The following is a 13,439-nucleotide window of genomic DNA, read 5'->3' as shown; positions in this document are numbered from 1 at the left end:
CCTGATCAGACTCTGTTCCCAAGGTCTAGCCAGGGCAGTGGATGTGGATGCAGCCAGCAATGGCCAGAGACCACTTCTGACCCAGTCCAGGCTATCAGGCCAGGCCTCCCAGAGGCAGTGACTCTCAAGCTGAAGCTTGGAGCACAAGTAGGAGCTAAGCCCGGTGGTGAAGGTTGGGAAGGGCGTTCCAGGCAGGCGGCGTGGCATGTGCAAAGGCCCGGGGGCCTGGGGGTGGGGCTGGAGGCTGGAGAAGCGCCGGGCCAGGTCTTGCAGGGCCTGCAGCCAGCCTCCCCAGAGCAGCTGCTGGCTGACCCCACCCCTCTTCCTGGGCCCTCTCCTGCCCCACGATGCTCCTCTCCTCCCGGCCTCAGCGCCCCTTGTCTTTGTGCTCTCACAGTCCAGAGGCCCGTCATCCACCCACTGTCCAGCCCGAGCAACAGGTTCTGTGTCACCAGCCTGGACCCGGACACACTGCCCGCTGTTGCCACACTCCTCATGGATGTCATGTTCTACTCCAACGGGTAGGGCCTCCTCGGGTGTGAGGGGCTGCTGGGTGGCCAAGGGGAGACACGACTCTGTCTAGTAGCCCCAGTCTGAGGTGGGAGGCACAGACCTGCCCTGGGAGCTCGTTTGAGAAGCGAGACATGGCTGTACCCCAGATCCCCATTCTAAGAGGGGAGAATGGCATTCCTTGGGAACCCCAAAACCTGGTGAAGCCCTAGGCCCACATGTGGATATAATAAACACCCCACTGTCACCTGAGCCCCTAGGGGAAGCCCAGTCATCTGGAGAGCTGGGAACTCAGGTTTTTTCATTTGGTGGGCGACAGCTTTGCATTTTTCCACAGGGCAGATTGTAAGTTTTGGCCAGCACCAAGTGGAGCGGGGCCAGGGGCCAGTGAGCTGACAGTGACCATAGACTGTGCCCTGAGATGTGGGCCATCCCAGGGACAGAGAAGCCACCCCCAGGAAAGGGCAAGTGTATCCTGTGCCGAGGGCGGGCTGGGACTCCAGAAACGCAAAGTGCGGTGCTCATCTCTGTGAGTGCCGTGGAATCGTCCACACCTCACAGATGCAGAGGCCGACGCAGGTAGTGCCTCAGGGTCCACCAGCAAGGCAGGATCAGAGCCAGGACTTGGCCCGTGCTCTTCCCAACACCCCCAGACTGATGGGCGGGGCAGGGGGGCCTGATGGGGCTTGGGGTGCAGTGGGGGCCCCACTCCACCCCTCACCAGCTGCCCCGGCCCCCAGAGTGAAGGACCCCATGGCGGCCGGCGATGACTGTGGCCACATCCGCTTCTTCTCCTTCTCCCTCATCGAGGGCTACATCTCCCTGGTGATGGACGTGCAGACCCAGCAGAGGTGAGCCGGGCCCCGGCCTGGAGGCTTGTGATGGGCTTATCACCCACTCGGTCCTAATATGTCCCTACCCCAGCCCTTCATTGCAGGTGAGTGGCCCCGGCTCACAGATGACAGGCCACTCAGAGACAAAGGCCCCGGGTCATCCAGCGCCATCCAGTGCTGTTTGTCCCTCACCCCCCCACCCCTGTCTGGAGCTGGGGTGGGGGGGTGTACCCTGCCCAGCCTGAGCAAAGGGGGCAGTTGTTCCAAAGCCCGGTCCCAACCTTGCCTTCCTGCTCCCCCTACCCGCCCCCAGATGAGGAAGATGCAGAGTGAGTGCGCTGAGGGCTTGGGAGAGTCCTTGGGGCCCCTGAGCTCAGGCCAGACACCCCCTTGCTCTGGCCCTACATCAGTGCCCAAGGACAGGGAATGCTCCAGGGAGGGCTGGCAGAGGGAGCACCGTTAATATCTGGGGATTAACTTCACTCGCTCCCTTTCAAGGTTTCCTAGTAATTTGTTGTTCACGAGCGCATCTGGAGAGCTCTGGAAGATGGTGCGGATTGGAGGACAGCCCCTAGGATTCGGTGAGCCCCGGGGGGCCGGGGCCGGCATTGCCGAGCGCCGGTATAGATGGGGAGACTGAGGTCCCCACAGCCCACGCGGTCCCTTGTCCAGTGAGTGACGGGAGGCATTGGCCTCGGAGGACGGAAGAGCAGCTTCAAGCAAAGCACTCTTCTCCGTCCCCTCCCCAATGAAAAATTAAAACCTGCTTCTTATTAGAATATTGGGAACATGATAAAAATAGAAGAGGAAAAAAAATCTCTCCTTAGTCCCACTGTTGACAGGGAATGACTGTTGTCATTTTTAATGAGGTTTTTTTTTTTTTTTTAACACAGTTGCCAAACAGCTCACAGTAAAACTCAAGACATCCCAGCCCCGCACCCTTTTCCCTGTGTGGTCACAGTGACCTGATCCCCCGGGAGAAAATTCACAGGAATCCCCCAAGACTCAGTCTAGCTTCAGTTTCCACAATTGTCCAAGCTGTCTTTGGTAGACAGTTTTTCCCATCAGCATATTCCAAGGGGCCACGGGTCTCAGACCCCTCGGTTAGAAGGGCCACACGGTACCGATTCTCCCGGCGCTGAGTGTAGGCTGCTGACCCCCTTGTGATGACTGCAGCGCGCTTTGTCTTGATGAGACATGATTTCTCTGGGCTAGACTTGTCAGACCCAAGACGTTGAACCCAGAAGAGGCTCTTGGTAAGTCACAGGACGTTTGTTTCGGGGAGCGCCCCTCAGCTGGCCCTGATGGGATCAGTAAATCCTGATTTCCCATAGACAGAGTGCAGAATGTTCCAGATGAAGCTCAGACTGCTCCAGGGGCCGTGGGGTCAGCCCAGGGGGCTCTGCTTCTGGGACGGGACGTGAAGGTGGCAGGGCATTTTGACCTGAGGGCCACAGGTCGGAGAGGGAACCCGGTTCTGCCACCTGCCTGTGGCTTTCTCTGGACAAGGTCGCAGATACACAGTAACTAGCAGGACTGGACAGCACCCCCTAACTTTGCTCACATCAAGGCCAAAGCCAGAGCCATCCCAGGGGCAGGACAGGGGGCTGCTTTCTGCAGTGCTAGGAAATGTACACTGAAGGCTCCTGGTCCAACCCTGGGCTCCAGCCTGTCTCTCGGGGCCACCTTCTCCACCGACCCCAGCATCTCTCCCACCCACATTTGCTGCCCAGTTTGGGGCCGTGGGGATATGGAGACCCAGTAGCCTAGAGGCAAGTTTGCCAGTGAAGGAGGCTGAAGGAAACCAGGGTGACCTTGGCGCTTAACCTCTGAGCCTCAGTTTCCTAGTCTGTAAAACAAGGATGATGGTACATCCTGCTTCAGGGTGGTGCGAAGTCCTCCATGACGTGTCAGTTACACCGGGTGCTCAGCAAGCAGCGGTTGCTGTCACTACCACATGTAAGGACGTGTAAGGCTTGGAGAGGGTTGAGGAAGGGAAGGCTTCCCAGAGGAGGTGGCCCCAGAGGTGACCAGTGGATGTTAACCCGGCTGACGGGGAGGAGAGGGCGGCACCAGCAGAGGTGGGTGTGACGCAGCGGTGCCTCTCCACAGTAGAAACAGTGGAAAAGAGCCTCACCAGGTCATCACAGGCAAAGGGGCAGGCGTCACTGGAGACTCAGAAGCAGGAAGTTGTGCATATCAGTTTATCTTTTTTTTTTCTTTTTTTACTGAAGTAGAGTTGATTTACAATGTTACGTTAATTTCTGCTGTACAGCAAAGTGATTCAGTTATATATACATATATATGTATTCTTTTTCATATTCTTTTCCATTTTAGTTTATCACAGGATATTGACTATAGTTCCCTATGCTCTACAGTAGGACCTTGTTTATCCATTCTGTATGTAATAGTGTGCATCTGCTAACCCAAACCTCCCACTCCGTCCCTCCTCCAGCCCCCTCCCCCTTGGCAACCACAAGTCTGATCTCTATGTCTGAGAGTCTGTTTCTGTTTTGTAGATAGGTTCATCTGTGTCATATTTTAGATTCCACATATAAGTAATATCATATGGTGTTTGTCTTTCTCTGTCTGACTTACTTCGCTTAGTATGATCATCTCTAGGTCCGTCCATGTCGCTGCAAATGGCATTATTTCATTCTTTTTTATGGCTGAGTAGTATTCCATTGTGTATATGTACCACGTCTTCTTTATCCATTCATCTGTCAGTGGACATTTAGGTTGTTTCCATGTCTTGGCTGTTGTGAATAGTGCTGCTGTGAACATAGGGGTGCATGTATCTTTTCGAATTAGAGTTTTGTCTGCGTATATGCCCAGGAGTGGGATTGCTGGATCCTATGGTAATTCTATTTTTAGTTTTTTGAGGGACCTCCATACTGTTTTTCACAGTGGCTGCACCAACCGTGTGGGAGGGTTCCCTTCTCTCCACACCCTCTCCAGCATTTGTTATTTGCAGATTTTTTAGTGACGGCCATTCTGACCCGTGTGAGGTGGTGCCTCATTGCAGTTTTATTTGCCTTTCTCTGATAATTAGTGATGCATTTCAGCTTATCTTTTTATCCCCAGCTTTGCTTCAAAGTTTACCAAAATACACTCAGTATAATAATATTACAGAAAAAAGAAAGTCAGGTTGAAGGGAGAATCGAGGTGGGATAGTAGATGAGACTTGAATCGTCCTACCATCTGCAGTTGCCCTGGGCTGTTTTGAGTGGCCTCACGGGCGGGCGACAGGGGACACAGTGTGTGATCTAGCAGGCAGCAGCTGGATCTACCTTCCCGGGATGTGGAGGGTTTTAGCGCCAGGCTAATAGCTATAAATAGCCCTGCAAGAAAAATAACTTGAGAATCTGAAAGATTCTAGACTGGCGAATTCCATATGTTTTAGACCACGGTTTGCAGGAAATATGTTTTCCATCACAGCCCAGCACACGCATACACAAACAACTCTACGGTTTCACAAAACTGCACTCGCTCTGGTGCTGAGCTGTTTGCCCTTCCCTTTTCTGTTGTCATTTCATAAAACACTGGTTACCAGCCTTCTAAATTGATGTCCCCAGTGGGTCACCACCCACGGTTTGAAAGGCACCATTCTAGACCCTAATCTCCTACCCACACCCCCCATCCCCTTTACAGAACTGCAAATGAATGTGTCTGTAGCGAAAGAATCTTAGGACACAACCGGTCTCCACCACATAACAGCACAGACGGTCACCAGAAGTGCAAGCACGAGGCCTGTGCAGCCACCAAAGGGGCCCATGGGTCCAGCCAGGAGCCCCAGGAGACCAAGCAGGAGACAGGAGCTTGAGAGACCTGCAGGGTCATGTCTAGGTCCCAGGGTGGGCTGACAAGCAGGACCAGGGCCAGGGAGTGGAAGGGTGCCAGGGAGGCTGGGGGTGGGGGAAGGGTGAAGCCCAGGTTGCTGATGCCCAGGCTGTGGCCCCAGAATCCCATGGGGAGCTGGCGGCCATATCTGTACTCTCCCACCCAATCGGGACAGCGCTGGGGAAAGGCATCATCGCCAGAATCAGAACAGTAGCTTTGAGGGGTTGTGCTGATGGAGAGAAGAGTGGTCCTCAGATCCTGGAGGTCTTCCTGTAGGAGGAAGCTTTGCATGGTGCCTTCAAAGAGGGGAGGAGGGTGGAGGAGAGGGGAGAACCATCCCCAGGCAACCCAAAGACCACCTTATTGGCTGAGGTTTGGAGGAGGCCAGAAGGCCACTGCTTTGGAGATCCAGAAGGAGAAGGAAATGACATTCCTCATGATCAGATGCCTGACACTGCCTTTAGGACAGGCAGGGACCTTTACCCAGTGGGGACTCCGATGAGGAAACGGAGGCTCAGAGAGAGGAAGTGACTTGGCCACGTCATCTGACTAGAAAAGGGCGACAAAAAAGAGGGCCTGAACCCACGTCCTCTTATTGCCACGCTACCTCCAGCTCTGTTTAGGGAACTCGCAAGATGGCCAGGAAGATGAGTCCAAACTACGAGGCACGGAAACAGGCAGAGGGTGGTCACAGTTAGACAGAAGTGCCTTCTGTGGAGCCCTGAGGATGGAGAGCTCACTGCTGGCCAAAGAGATCAGAGAAGCCTGCTGGATGGAGGGGCGGGGAGTCTCTGGGAAGCTTGCGGGTACAGGGCGGGCACTGCCAGCAGAGGGAGGGGAGAGGCCAAGGCTGTGCTGGGTGGCCGGGTGGGGAGGACGCTAAACGTGGTCCCCGCCTCTGTCCCCAGATGAGTGCGGCATCGTGGCCCAGATCTCCGAGCCCTTAGCTGCTGCTGACATCCCCGCTTACTACATCAGTACCTTCAAGTTCGACCACGCACTGGTGAGTGTCCGGCACCGGCCCCCGGGCAGGGCAGGCCCGGCTCCAGGGGCTCACGGGTGTCTGCTTCCCGCCCTCGCAGGTACCAGAAGAAAACATCAATGGCGTCATCGGCGCCCTGAAAGTCAGCCAAGCAGAGAAGCATTAGGAGGGCCTCTTCCGCTCCTCCCCGTCTGCCCCCCAGGCCTGGGCCCAGCCCCACCCTGAAGATTCTTCTCGCAGTATTTCTCAACAGACTGGAAAATCGGCCCCGGGGCCCCCAAGGAAGGGATCCCTAGGACACGCCCCTGATGGCTGACCCCGCCAGGCCTGTGGCCCAAGCCAAGCCCTCCCCGTGCCCTCCTGCCTTCCTGGAGCCCCCAGACCCTCCAGAGAACCCCCCCCGCCTCCTTCCCCCACCCGCACCCCAGAAAATGATGTCTGAGGCCCAGGGAGCTCGTGAGCTGACCCACCTTCTCCTCCTGCCTCGCCCACGGCCGGGGGCAGACGCCAAAGGAAGCTGGCACCTTCTACAGGACACTGGGAGGACCAGTTCTCGGGTCATCTTGGGGGGCTGGCTGAGCAGGGCTGAGTTCATGGGGCCCTGGAAGGCCCTTGTGAGGGTAGGGGTTCTGGCCCCTGTGGTCACTGGTCTCTGGTTCCATTGGCTCTGGGCTGGTTCCTGCAGAGTAGAGGCCAGTGGGCAGCCCTCTGGTCGTGTGCTGGTGAGGCTCCAAGGGAGCTCGGGTGGGGCCCTGAGCTGGAGGGGGACCCCAGTCCCCCAGAACCTGGCCTGCCAGCCACAGGGCGTGTGCCCCAACTCCCAGCAAGACTGCCAAAGGGGCCTTTCCAGACCCTCCCCACCACGAGCGCTCAGTCCCGGGGGGAGGGGGTTCCCAGGAGACCCACCAGCCTGGGGCACGAGCTCCTGTCCCCTCTGCTTTCCCTGGACCCTCCTGGGGCTGGCAGAGCCTCGGGTTCCCCTAAATGGGGGCAGCCCCAGCGTTCTGGGCCTGGGGTGTCTTAGGTCACCCCCACCTCCCCAGCAGTTAACTAGACCAGCACAGGGCTCCCCCGTTTTCCTGCCCCGCCCCCTCGCCCCACTTTTGGGGGAAAGTGGAAGGCCTCTGCCCCCAACTCACCTGCCCACCCACCCCTCGGTCCAGGGGCCGTGGTGTTCATGAGTACTTGACCTGGGAGGCAGCTTATCTGAGCCTTAATAGAGAAAACCGTACCTTGTTCTAGTTTCTTATTTAATGTATTTGCACCCAGGCTGCAGCTGGCAGTAGTTTCAGGGGATGGCCCGCTGAGTCTGCCGGGGCTCAGAGTGTGACGTCGCTTGGTTGGCACCCTGTGGCTCCAGGGAGCTGCTTCCAGAGGTCTCGGCCCTCCCTTTGGAGCAGAAAGCTGGGAGCAGAGGTCTGTTACGATACAGGGGTCCCCGGGGCATCCCCCCACGGAGCTGCCAAGGCAGAGTGGCTCTGAGCATCAGAGGGGACTCGAGGGCCGCAGGGTGGTGGACAGCCAGGTGGCAAGCCAGCCCCCTCGGAGAATGGGGTGGCCCCCGTGCCTCCTCTCCAGCTGGGAGTGTTTTCCAAGCAAGCAGGACCTGCAGGGTCCTCCTCGGTGCCCGGGCAGCAGCTGACACGTGCTGTCCCTGAGAAGCTCGGAGGAGAAGGGACGTTCTCTTGGGCTGGTGAAGCCCCACCCACCCCCATTCTCTGTGCCGCGTGGGACCCTCTGAGCCATGGACACCCACCAGGTGGGGAAGCTGTCTGTCTGGATCCTTGCAGATGTTCGGGGCCCAAGTACTGATTCGGAACCCACGTGTTTTTTTTTTTAAGTTAATTCATTTTGCACAAAACACCAAAACGTCAATTGTTTGCTGGTTCCAAAATGGGGGTGTCCACGTGGGCAGGGCAGCACTTCACGCCCCGAGAGTCCCCTTACTGTCCCTGGAAGGCCTTGATTTTTCCGTGGCACGCCCTCCAGACCCCTTCCTGTCTGTCCCCCCCTCACCGTGTCACTCCCCCGCCTCTCCTCCCTGCCGAGCAAGTGTGTCGGCCCCTTGACCCCCAGAAACGTGTGCTCCCTAGACCCCCTAGGACGTATATTGTACACACATATAAATACCTGTGTTTTATGTTGATATAGATATATACTGTAAATAGCATATATACTTGAGCAATATATATGTTAATATATACTGTGTGAGCGTGCACACGCGTGTGTGCGTGTGTGTGTGTGGGGGCGTGAGGGCTTCCGCCCCGCGGTGTCTGCCGTGCACACAGGCACGTTTTGAGCCACCATATATTTTTAATTCAAGTATATAGGCAATACGATTATTAGAGAAGCCGGCTGGCTGCCTCGGCCCTGACTTGAGAGAAAAACTAAACCAACGGCCCAGGAACTGAGCTCCGGGGCAGGTGTTGAGGGTCCCTAACCCCTCCTGCCCAATCTCCCTTGAAAGCTGGATTCGGCCCCTTCCTGTAATCCCGTTGGCACGACCAAGGCCCCTGGACACCCTTATTTTATTTGGGGGACAGTGGCACAGAGGGAGGAACAGCTGGAACAGAAGAGCCCCCTTGCCGGTGCTCTCAGCCCGAAGACCTGGCCCAGCGGGACGGGCGCCCTCCGGCTTTCCGCCCAGGTCTGCTCCCACAGCCCCATCACCTGATTTCTTTCGCTGTAGAAGCCTCAGGTTCTTTCCCCAGGTCGCCTCCTGGGGACTGGCCCCATCCGACTGAGAAAGGGACGGATGGACTCCGCTCTCTGGGCTACCCAGGTGTGTATCCAGCTGACAGGGCGGGAGCCGACACCCTGAAAACCTGCCCCCTCTATTCCGCACACCCCCATCCTCCCACTGTGTGCAGAGACCGGCACATCCTCGGTGCCTCTGTGTGCCCGTGAGTCAGCGGCTGGGTCTCCAGCGATCTGGGGGAAGAATGAGTGGTCTCCCCGGTGGCTGGCTGCCCCCAGCCATCTCTGGCTTTGCTGTGTGCAGGGGTCCCCAGACCCCCAGAGAGGTGGCCTGAAGAGGGTGCCCTGTCAGGCTGAGGCACTCTAGGCTCTGGCTTGGGGGTGAGCGGGTGGCCCAGGAGCTGCCACCTGGGCTCCAGGTGTGTCTTTTGAGTCTGTGCTGTTCGCTGGTCAGAAAAGCTCAAACCATCTAAGTGCTGCGCTCTCTCTTCACCCGCCCGGTCCCTGCGCACTGCAGAGCGGCGCGAGGTTAAGGGAGACCAGGGGCCGCGATCGCCCACTTCACCCCTGCCCCCAATTATCAAAATCTGCCTCTTGGGCTCAGCTCTCAACATGGGCGCCCCTGGTTCCTAAGAAACCCCATTCTCCCTCGGCCCTAGTCCTGACCCAGCAAAGAGTTGGGCAGTGCCCGCTCTGCACCTCTTTCCTCCACAGGGGTTTCCAGAGCCCCCCAGGAGGCGGTGCCTATACCACTGACCTCAGCCCAGGGCACCCATCCAAGCAGGAGAGGCACATAAGACCTCCCTTCCCCAGGATTCCGGGGGTCCAGAACCCCCCAAGCACCAGCATTCTCCCCCTCCCATCAACTCCGGGCCACAGGCCCCTGGTGGGAAGGGAGGGACCGGGTGACCCGGAGCTGGCCGCTGTGGCCTCCCCATGCGGGCAGCATGGCCTCGGTGGCCAGTGTGGTGTCCAGAAGCATGGTCGGTTGGGGCTTGTCCCCTCTGTGGTGACAGAGGACGCCACGGAGCTCAGGAGAGGAGGCTGTGGGGGGGATAGGAAGGGCCAGGCCCCTACCCCAAGCCAGCGGTACCATTTGCCTGATAATCCAAGATGAACCTGCCCACCCACCTCCTGCCCCTTCTGGCCACACTTCCCAGCCACCCTGGGCCAGCTTTCTGGGCCTCTGGATCTGGATGTGGGCACAAGCAGGGCCCTTCCCAGCCCCAGCTAAGAGAGGGGACCTTGGGGACCTTCCAGGTGGTAGCGCTACGGCTCTGGGCCAGGAGTTTTTGACGCTCCTTCCTGAGGGAAAATTGTGGCAGGGCGGCGGGTAGGAAGGAGGCACCCCCAGTGTATGTGTCTGTGGCCAGTGCAGGCCATGGCTGGGGAGCAGCCCCCCGGGCACTGCCGTCACGGCCGCCGAGAAGCAGAGTCAGTGGTTGGCTTGGCACACAGAGCTTGGGGGAGGACGACGGGGTCTCCCAGCGGTGGAAAGACAGGGGCTTGGGCTCTTCAGGTTTCCTGGGTACTGTGCTGAGGCAGGGGCTAGGCCTGGAGGGGGCAGTGGCCCTCTATTCAAGGAGGCCGCCTGGGAAGGGAGCCACCAAGATGGCGCATGTTGGTCAACCAAGATGGCAGACGGTGGTCAGCCCAGCAGAGGGTGGGCTTGGGAAGAGTGGACGGGACTTGTGAGGGGAGATGAGCCCTGGTATAGCTAGATACCTTTTCTCACATGCCAGCTCTTTTCCATGCTTTCATTTTCAAATTAGAGGCAGCAAAAGGACCCTTTTCCATTGACCGAGGGAGAGAGAAAGCTGCGGGGTGGGCTATGGCCTTCAGCTTTGAAACCCACGCCCTCCTGGGACGCCTACTTTCTTGGGATGGAAGGCTGGGAGCTGTTGGCCGAGGCAGCCTGCTGTCCTTGGGGCTGAGGGCACCAGGAGTGGCCTGGAGTACAGGTAGAAAGAAGCCTGCGGGCGGCCTGGCCCCTGCTTTCGTGGGCAGCCTGGTGGGGAGGGAGCTCGTGGCTCTCGGTTCTCGGTGCGGGAGGCTGTGAACGCGGCAAGTGCTGGGCGTCAGAGCAGTGTTCTGAGCAGGACCACACGTGTGTGTATACGCACACGTGAGTGTGCGCTGTGACACGCACTGTAGTGTGGACTCGAGCACACACGTGCAGAGCCCAGATCCGAGTGGAGGGACTGGCTAGTCCAGTATTTCGAGGCCTGGGTACGTTCTTACCCCAGGGCCACATGTAGAGTTGAAGGGGTGCGGGCAGCAGACCTCGAACGCAAGGCAGCCCCACCCCCCTTGACTTGCTAAAACTGCTCTGCGGACAGACGGGGCAGAGGTGTCCCTGCAGGGGCTGTGCTCTGCCCTGCAGAGGCCCGGAGGTCCTTGCAGCCAAGGGCTAGACCTGCTGGGCGGACTCCTCAGAAGCAGCCAATCCTGAAGACAGTATTTACAGGGAGGGGTTCTGGGGGCTGGTGCCCCTTTGCCTACTGGGGCTCGTCCATGCAGAGCATCCAACAAAGTTGGAAACCGGAGTGGAGGGCCGGTGGGGTGGGTGAAAAACAGGCCAAATTCAGGTCCCAAGGCAGAGGCCAAGCCCAGTGCATTTTCCTGTCCACTGCTTCAGTTTACCTGTTCAGAAAATGGTCCAGGAAGAGCTGAGCAGGGTTGGCTCCAAAACTGGGGGTGGGGAGGTGTAACAGCAAACAAAACCCCGAGCCCTCCACTTGCTCTTTGCCAAAATCATTTCCGTTATCCTGAGATGGGGGTGAGTGGATGCTGGCTGCACAGCAGGGCTCAGAGGGGCCTCTGCCCTGCCCAGGGTTTCGCCTTGGGGGTCTGGCCCTCCCCTGGCATACGCCCCGGGTCACCAGCAGTAGCAGCGGCACATGCATCTGTCCCAAGGTCTGGGCGAGGGGAGAACAGGGCAGCCCCGTACCCCAGGCCCTCACACTTTCTTTCTTTCTTGAAAAAACACAAAACCCTTGAGATTCATGTACTGTATGACAGAGAGAAAAAAAGTACCTAATGTTCCCCCCAAAAAAGACAGTATATTTTGTACTTTGTAAAGTGTTCATTAAAATGGAAGAAAAAAATGATGTTGGCTGACGGCTGTCTGATTTTGTGCTGATCCAGGGCTATGTCTCATCTCTCTCCCTTCTCATACCGTGGGTGGGGGAACATTAGGCCAGGAGCTGGGAGGAGCCAAAGCAAGAATCCGAGAGAGGAAATAAATAGCCCTGAGAACGCGAGGGGCTGTATTAGTTACCCAGTGCTGCATAACAAGTGGCCCCAAAATGTAAGGCTTAAAATGATTATTTGTGTGTCCTGGTTTTGGTGGGTTAGGAATTTGGGAGCCGTGTGAGCAGCTTGGGCTCAGAGTCTCTCAAGAGGCTGCAGGCATCTGAAGCTCGGCTGGGGCTAGAGGGTCTATTTCCAAGGTGCTTAATCCACATGACTGGCGAGGTGGGCCTGGCTGTCGGCAGGAAGCCTGTTCCTCTCCACGTGGGTCTCTGCTGCTTGAGTGTCCTCGTCATATGGCGCCTGGCTTCCCCTAGAGCAAGGGATTCAAGGACCGAGGTAGGACCTAAAAAAAAAAAAAAGTTTTTCTTCTAGCTTCAGAATTCATGTTCCGTCATCTCCATCATGTTCTATCGTCATGCAGCCCAGCTCTGATTTGACCGTGGAGGAGACCACACAGGGGTGTGAAAACCAAGAGGTCAAGGTAACCTTGGGGGCCACTTTGGAAACTGGCTTCTACACTCACCATTCCTCCCCAAATCTGTGGCAGAGGTGGGCCTGGGGGACCGGGGTCCCCTGGAGCAGGATAGGACCTTGGTGGTGGCAGGGGAAGGATCAGGGGCTGGAACCCTGCTGTGAATGTCACACCCCCGGGAAAGGTTTCTTGGTGCTGGACGCCCAGGAGCTGATGCCTCCAGATAAGACACCCTGGGGGCAGGAGGGAGGGCACGGTGCTTGGCGTCCCTCCCACAAGCGCTCTGGGGTTGAGCTCCTGCCCCCTTGGCAGGTGGATGCTGGAAATGCCCAGGCAAGAAAGAGGCCTGAGACCAGCAGGTCCTGGACCTTGGATGCCCTTCACCCTGCCCCTCTTTGATGTTTTCCATGGAGGGCAGGTGTGAGCAGGGCAGGGTTCTGCCTACATTGGGCCCCACCATCCCCTCACCCCTGCCTCACAGAAGCAGCAGCCCTGGAGATGGAAGGGAGGGAAGATGGGAGCTAAAGCACTCACTCACCACCCCGAGTCCAAGAAATTCTGGCTGCTGTGAAGGCTTGCCGTTCTGGGGTTTGCAACCCTTCACATATCGCACTGGAGCCACAACATGGGTGGGCACTCTTTTGCTACCAAAACAGTAGCAAAGCCCTCCTTTTCCCACCACTCACTCATGTTCACTGTCTCTAGGATGGTGCCAGACCTTGTGCCCGGGGCTGGAGACCCAGATGACGCTGCTGTGGCCCCTGCGCCTGAGTTGCTCCAGGAGGTGTAAAGATGTGAAAACAGGCTCTCCCAGGGATTGCAGTGCCAGGCTCCACCACAAGGGGATGCT

The 13,439-nt window shown here is 57.6% G+C and overlaps 1 protein-coding gene across 1 annotated transcript in view; it reads left to right on the top strand.

Moving 5' to 3' along the window:
• The window catches only part of CASTOR2 (cytosolic arginine sensor for mTORC1 subunit 2), a 57,150-nt gene extending 45,178 nt beyond the window's left edge, over window positions 1–11,972 (top strand). Inside the window, exons 5-9 of the mRNA XM_033840248.2 lie at window positions 398–521; window positions 1,251–1,361; window positions 1,842–1,924; window positions 6,092–6,186; window positions 6,266–11,972. Coding sequence (XP_033696139.1) covers window positions 398–521; window positions 1,251–1,361; window positions 1,842–1,924; window positions 6,092–6,186; window positions 6,266–6,331 — 479 coding nt within the window. The 3' untranslated portion in view covers window positions 6,332–11,972. The remainder of the gene's footprint in view (window positions 1–397; window positions 522–1,250; window positions 1,362–1,841; window positions 1,925–6,091; window positions 6,187–6,265) is intronic.
• The last annotated feature ends 1,467 nt before the right edge of the window (window positions 11,973–13,439 follow it).

The sequence above is a fragment of the Tursiops truncatus genome, chromosome 15, assembly GCF_011762595.2.
Source record: "Tursiops truncatus isolate mTurTru1 chromosome 15, mTurTru1.mat.Y, whole genome shotgun sequence".
NCBI classification, from domain to species: Eukaryota; Metazoa; Chordata; class Mammalia; order Artiodactyla; family Delphinidae; genus Tursiops; species Tursiops truncatus.
Note: the sequence above shows the minus strand (reverse complement) of the source record. Positions and strands in the feature narration are given on the sequence as shown.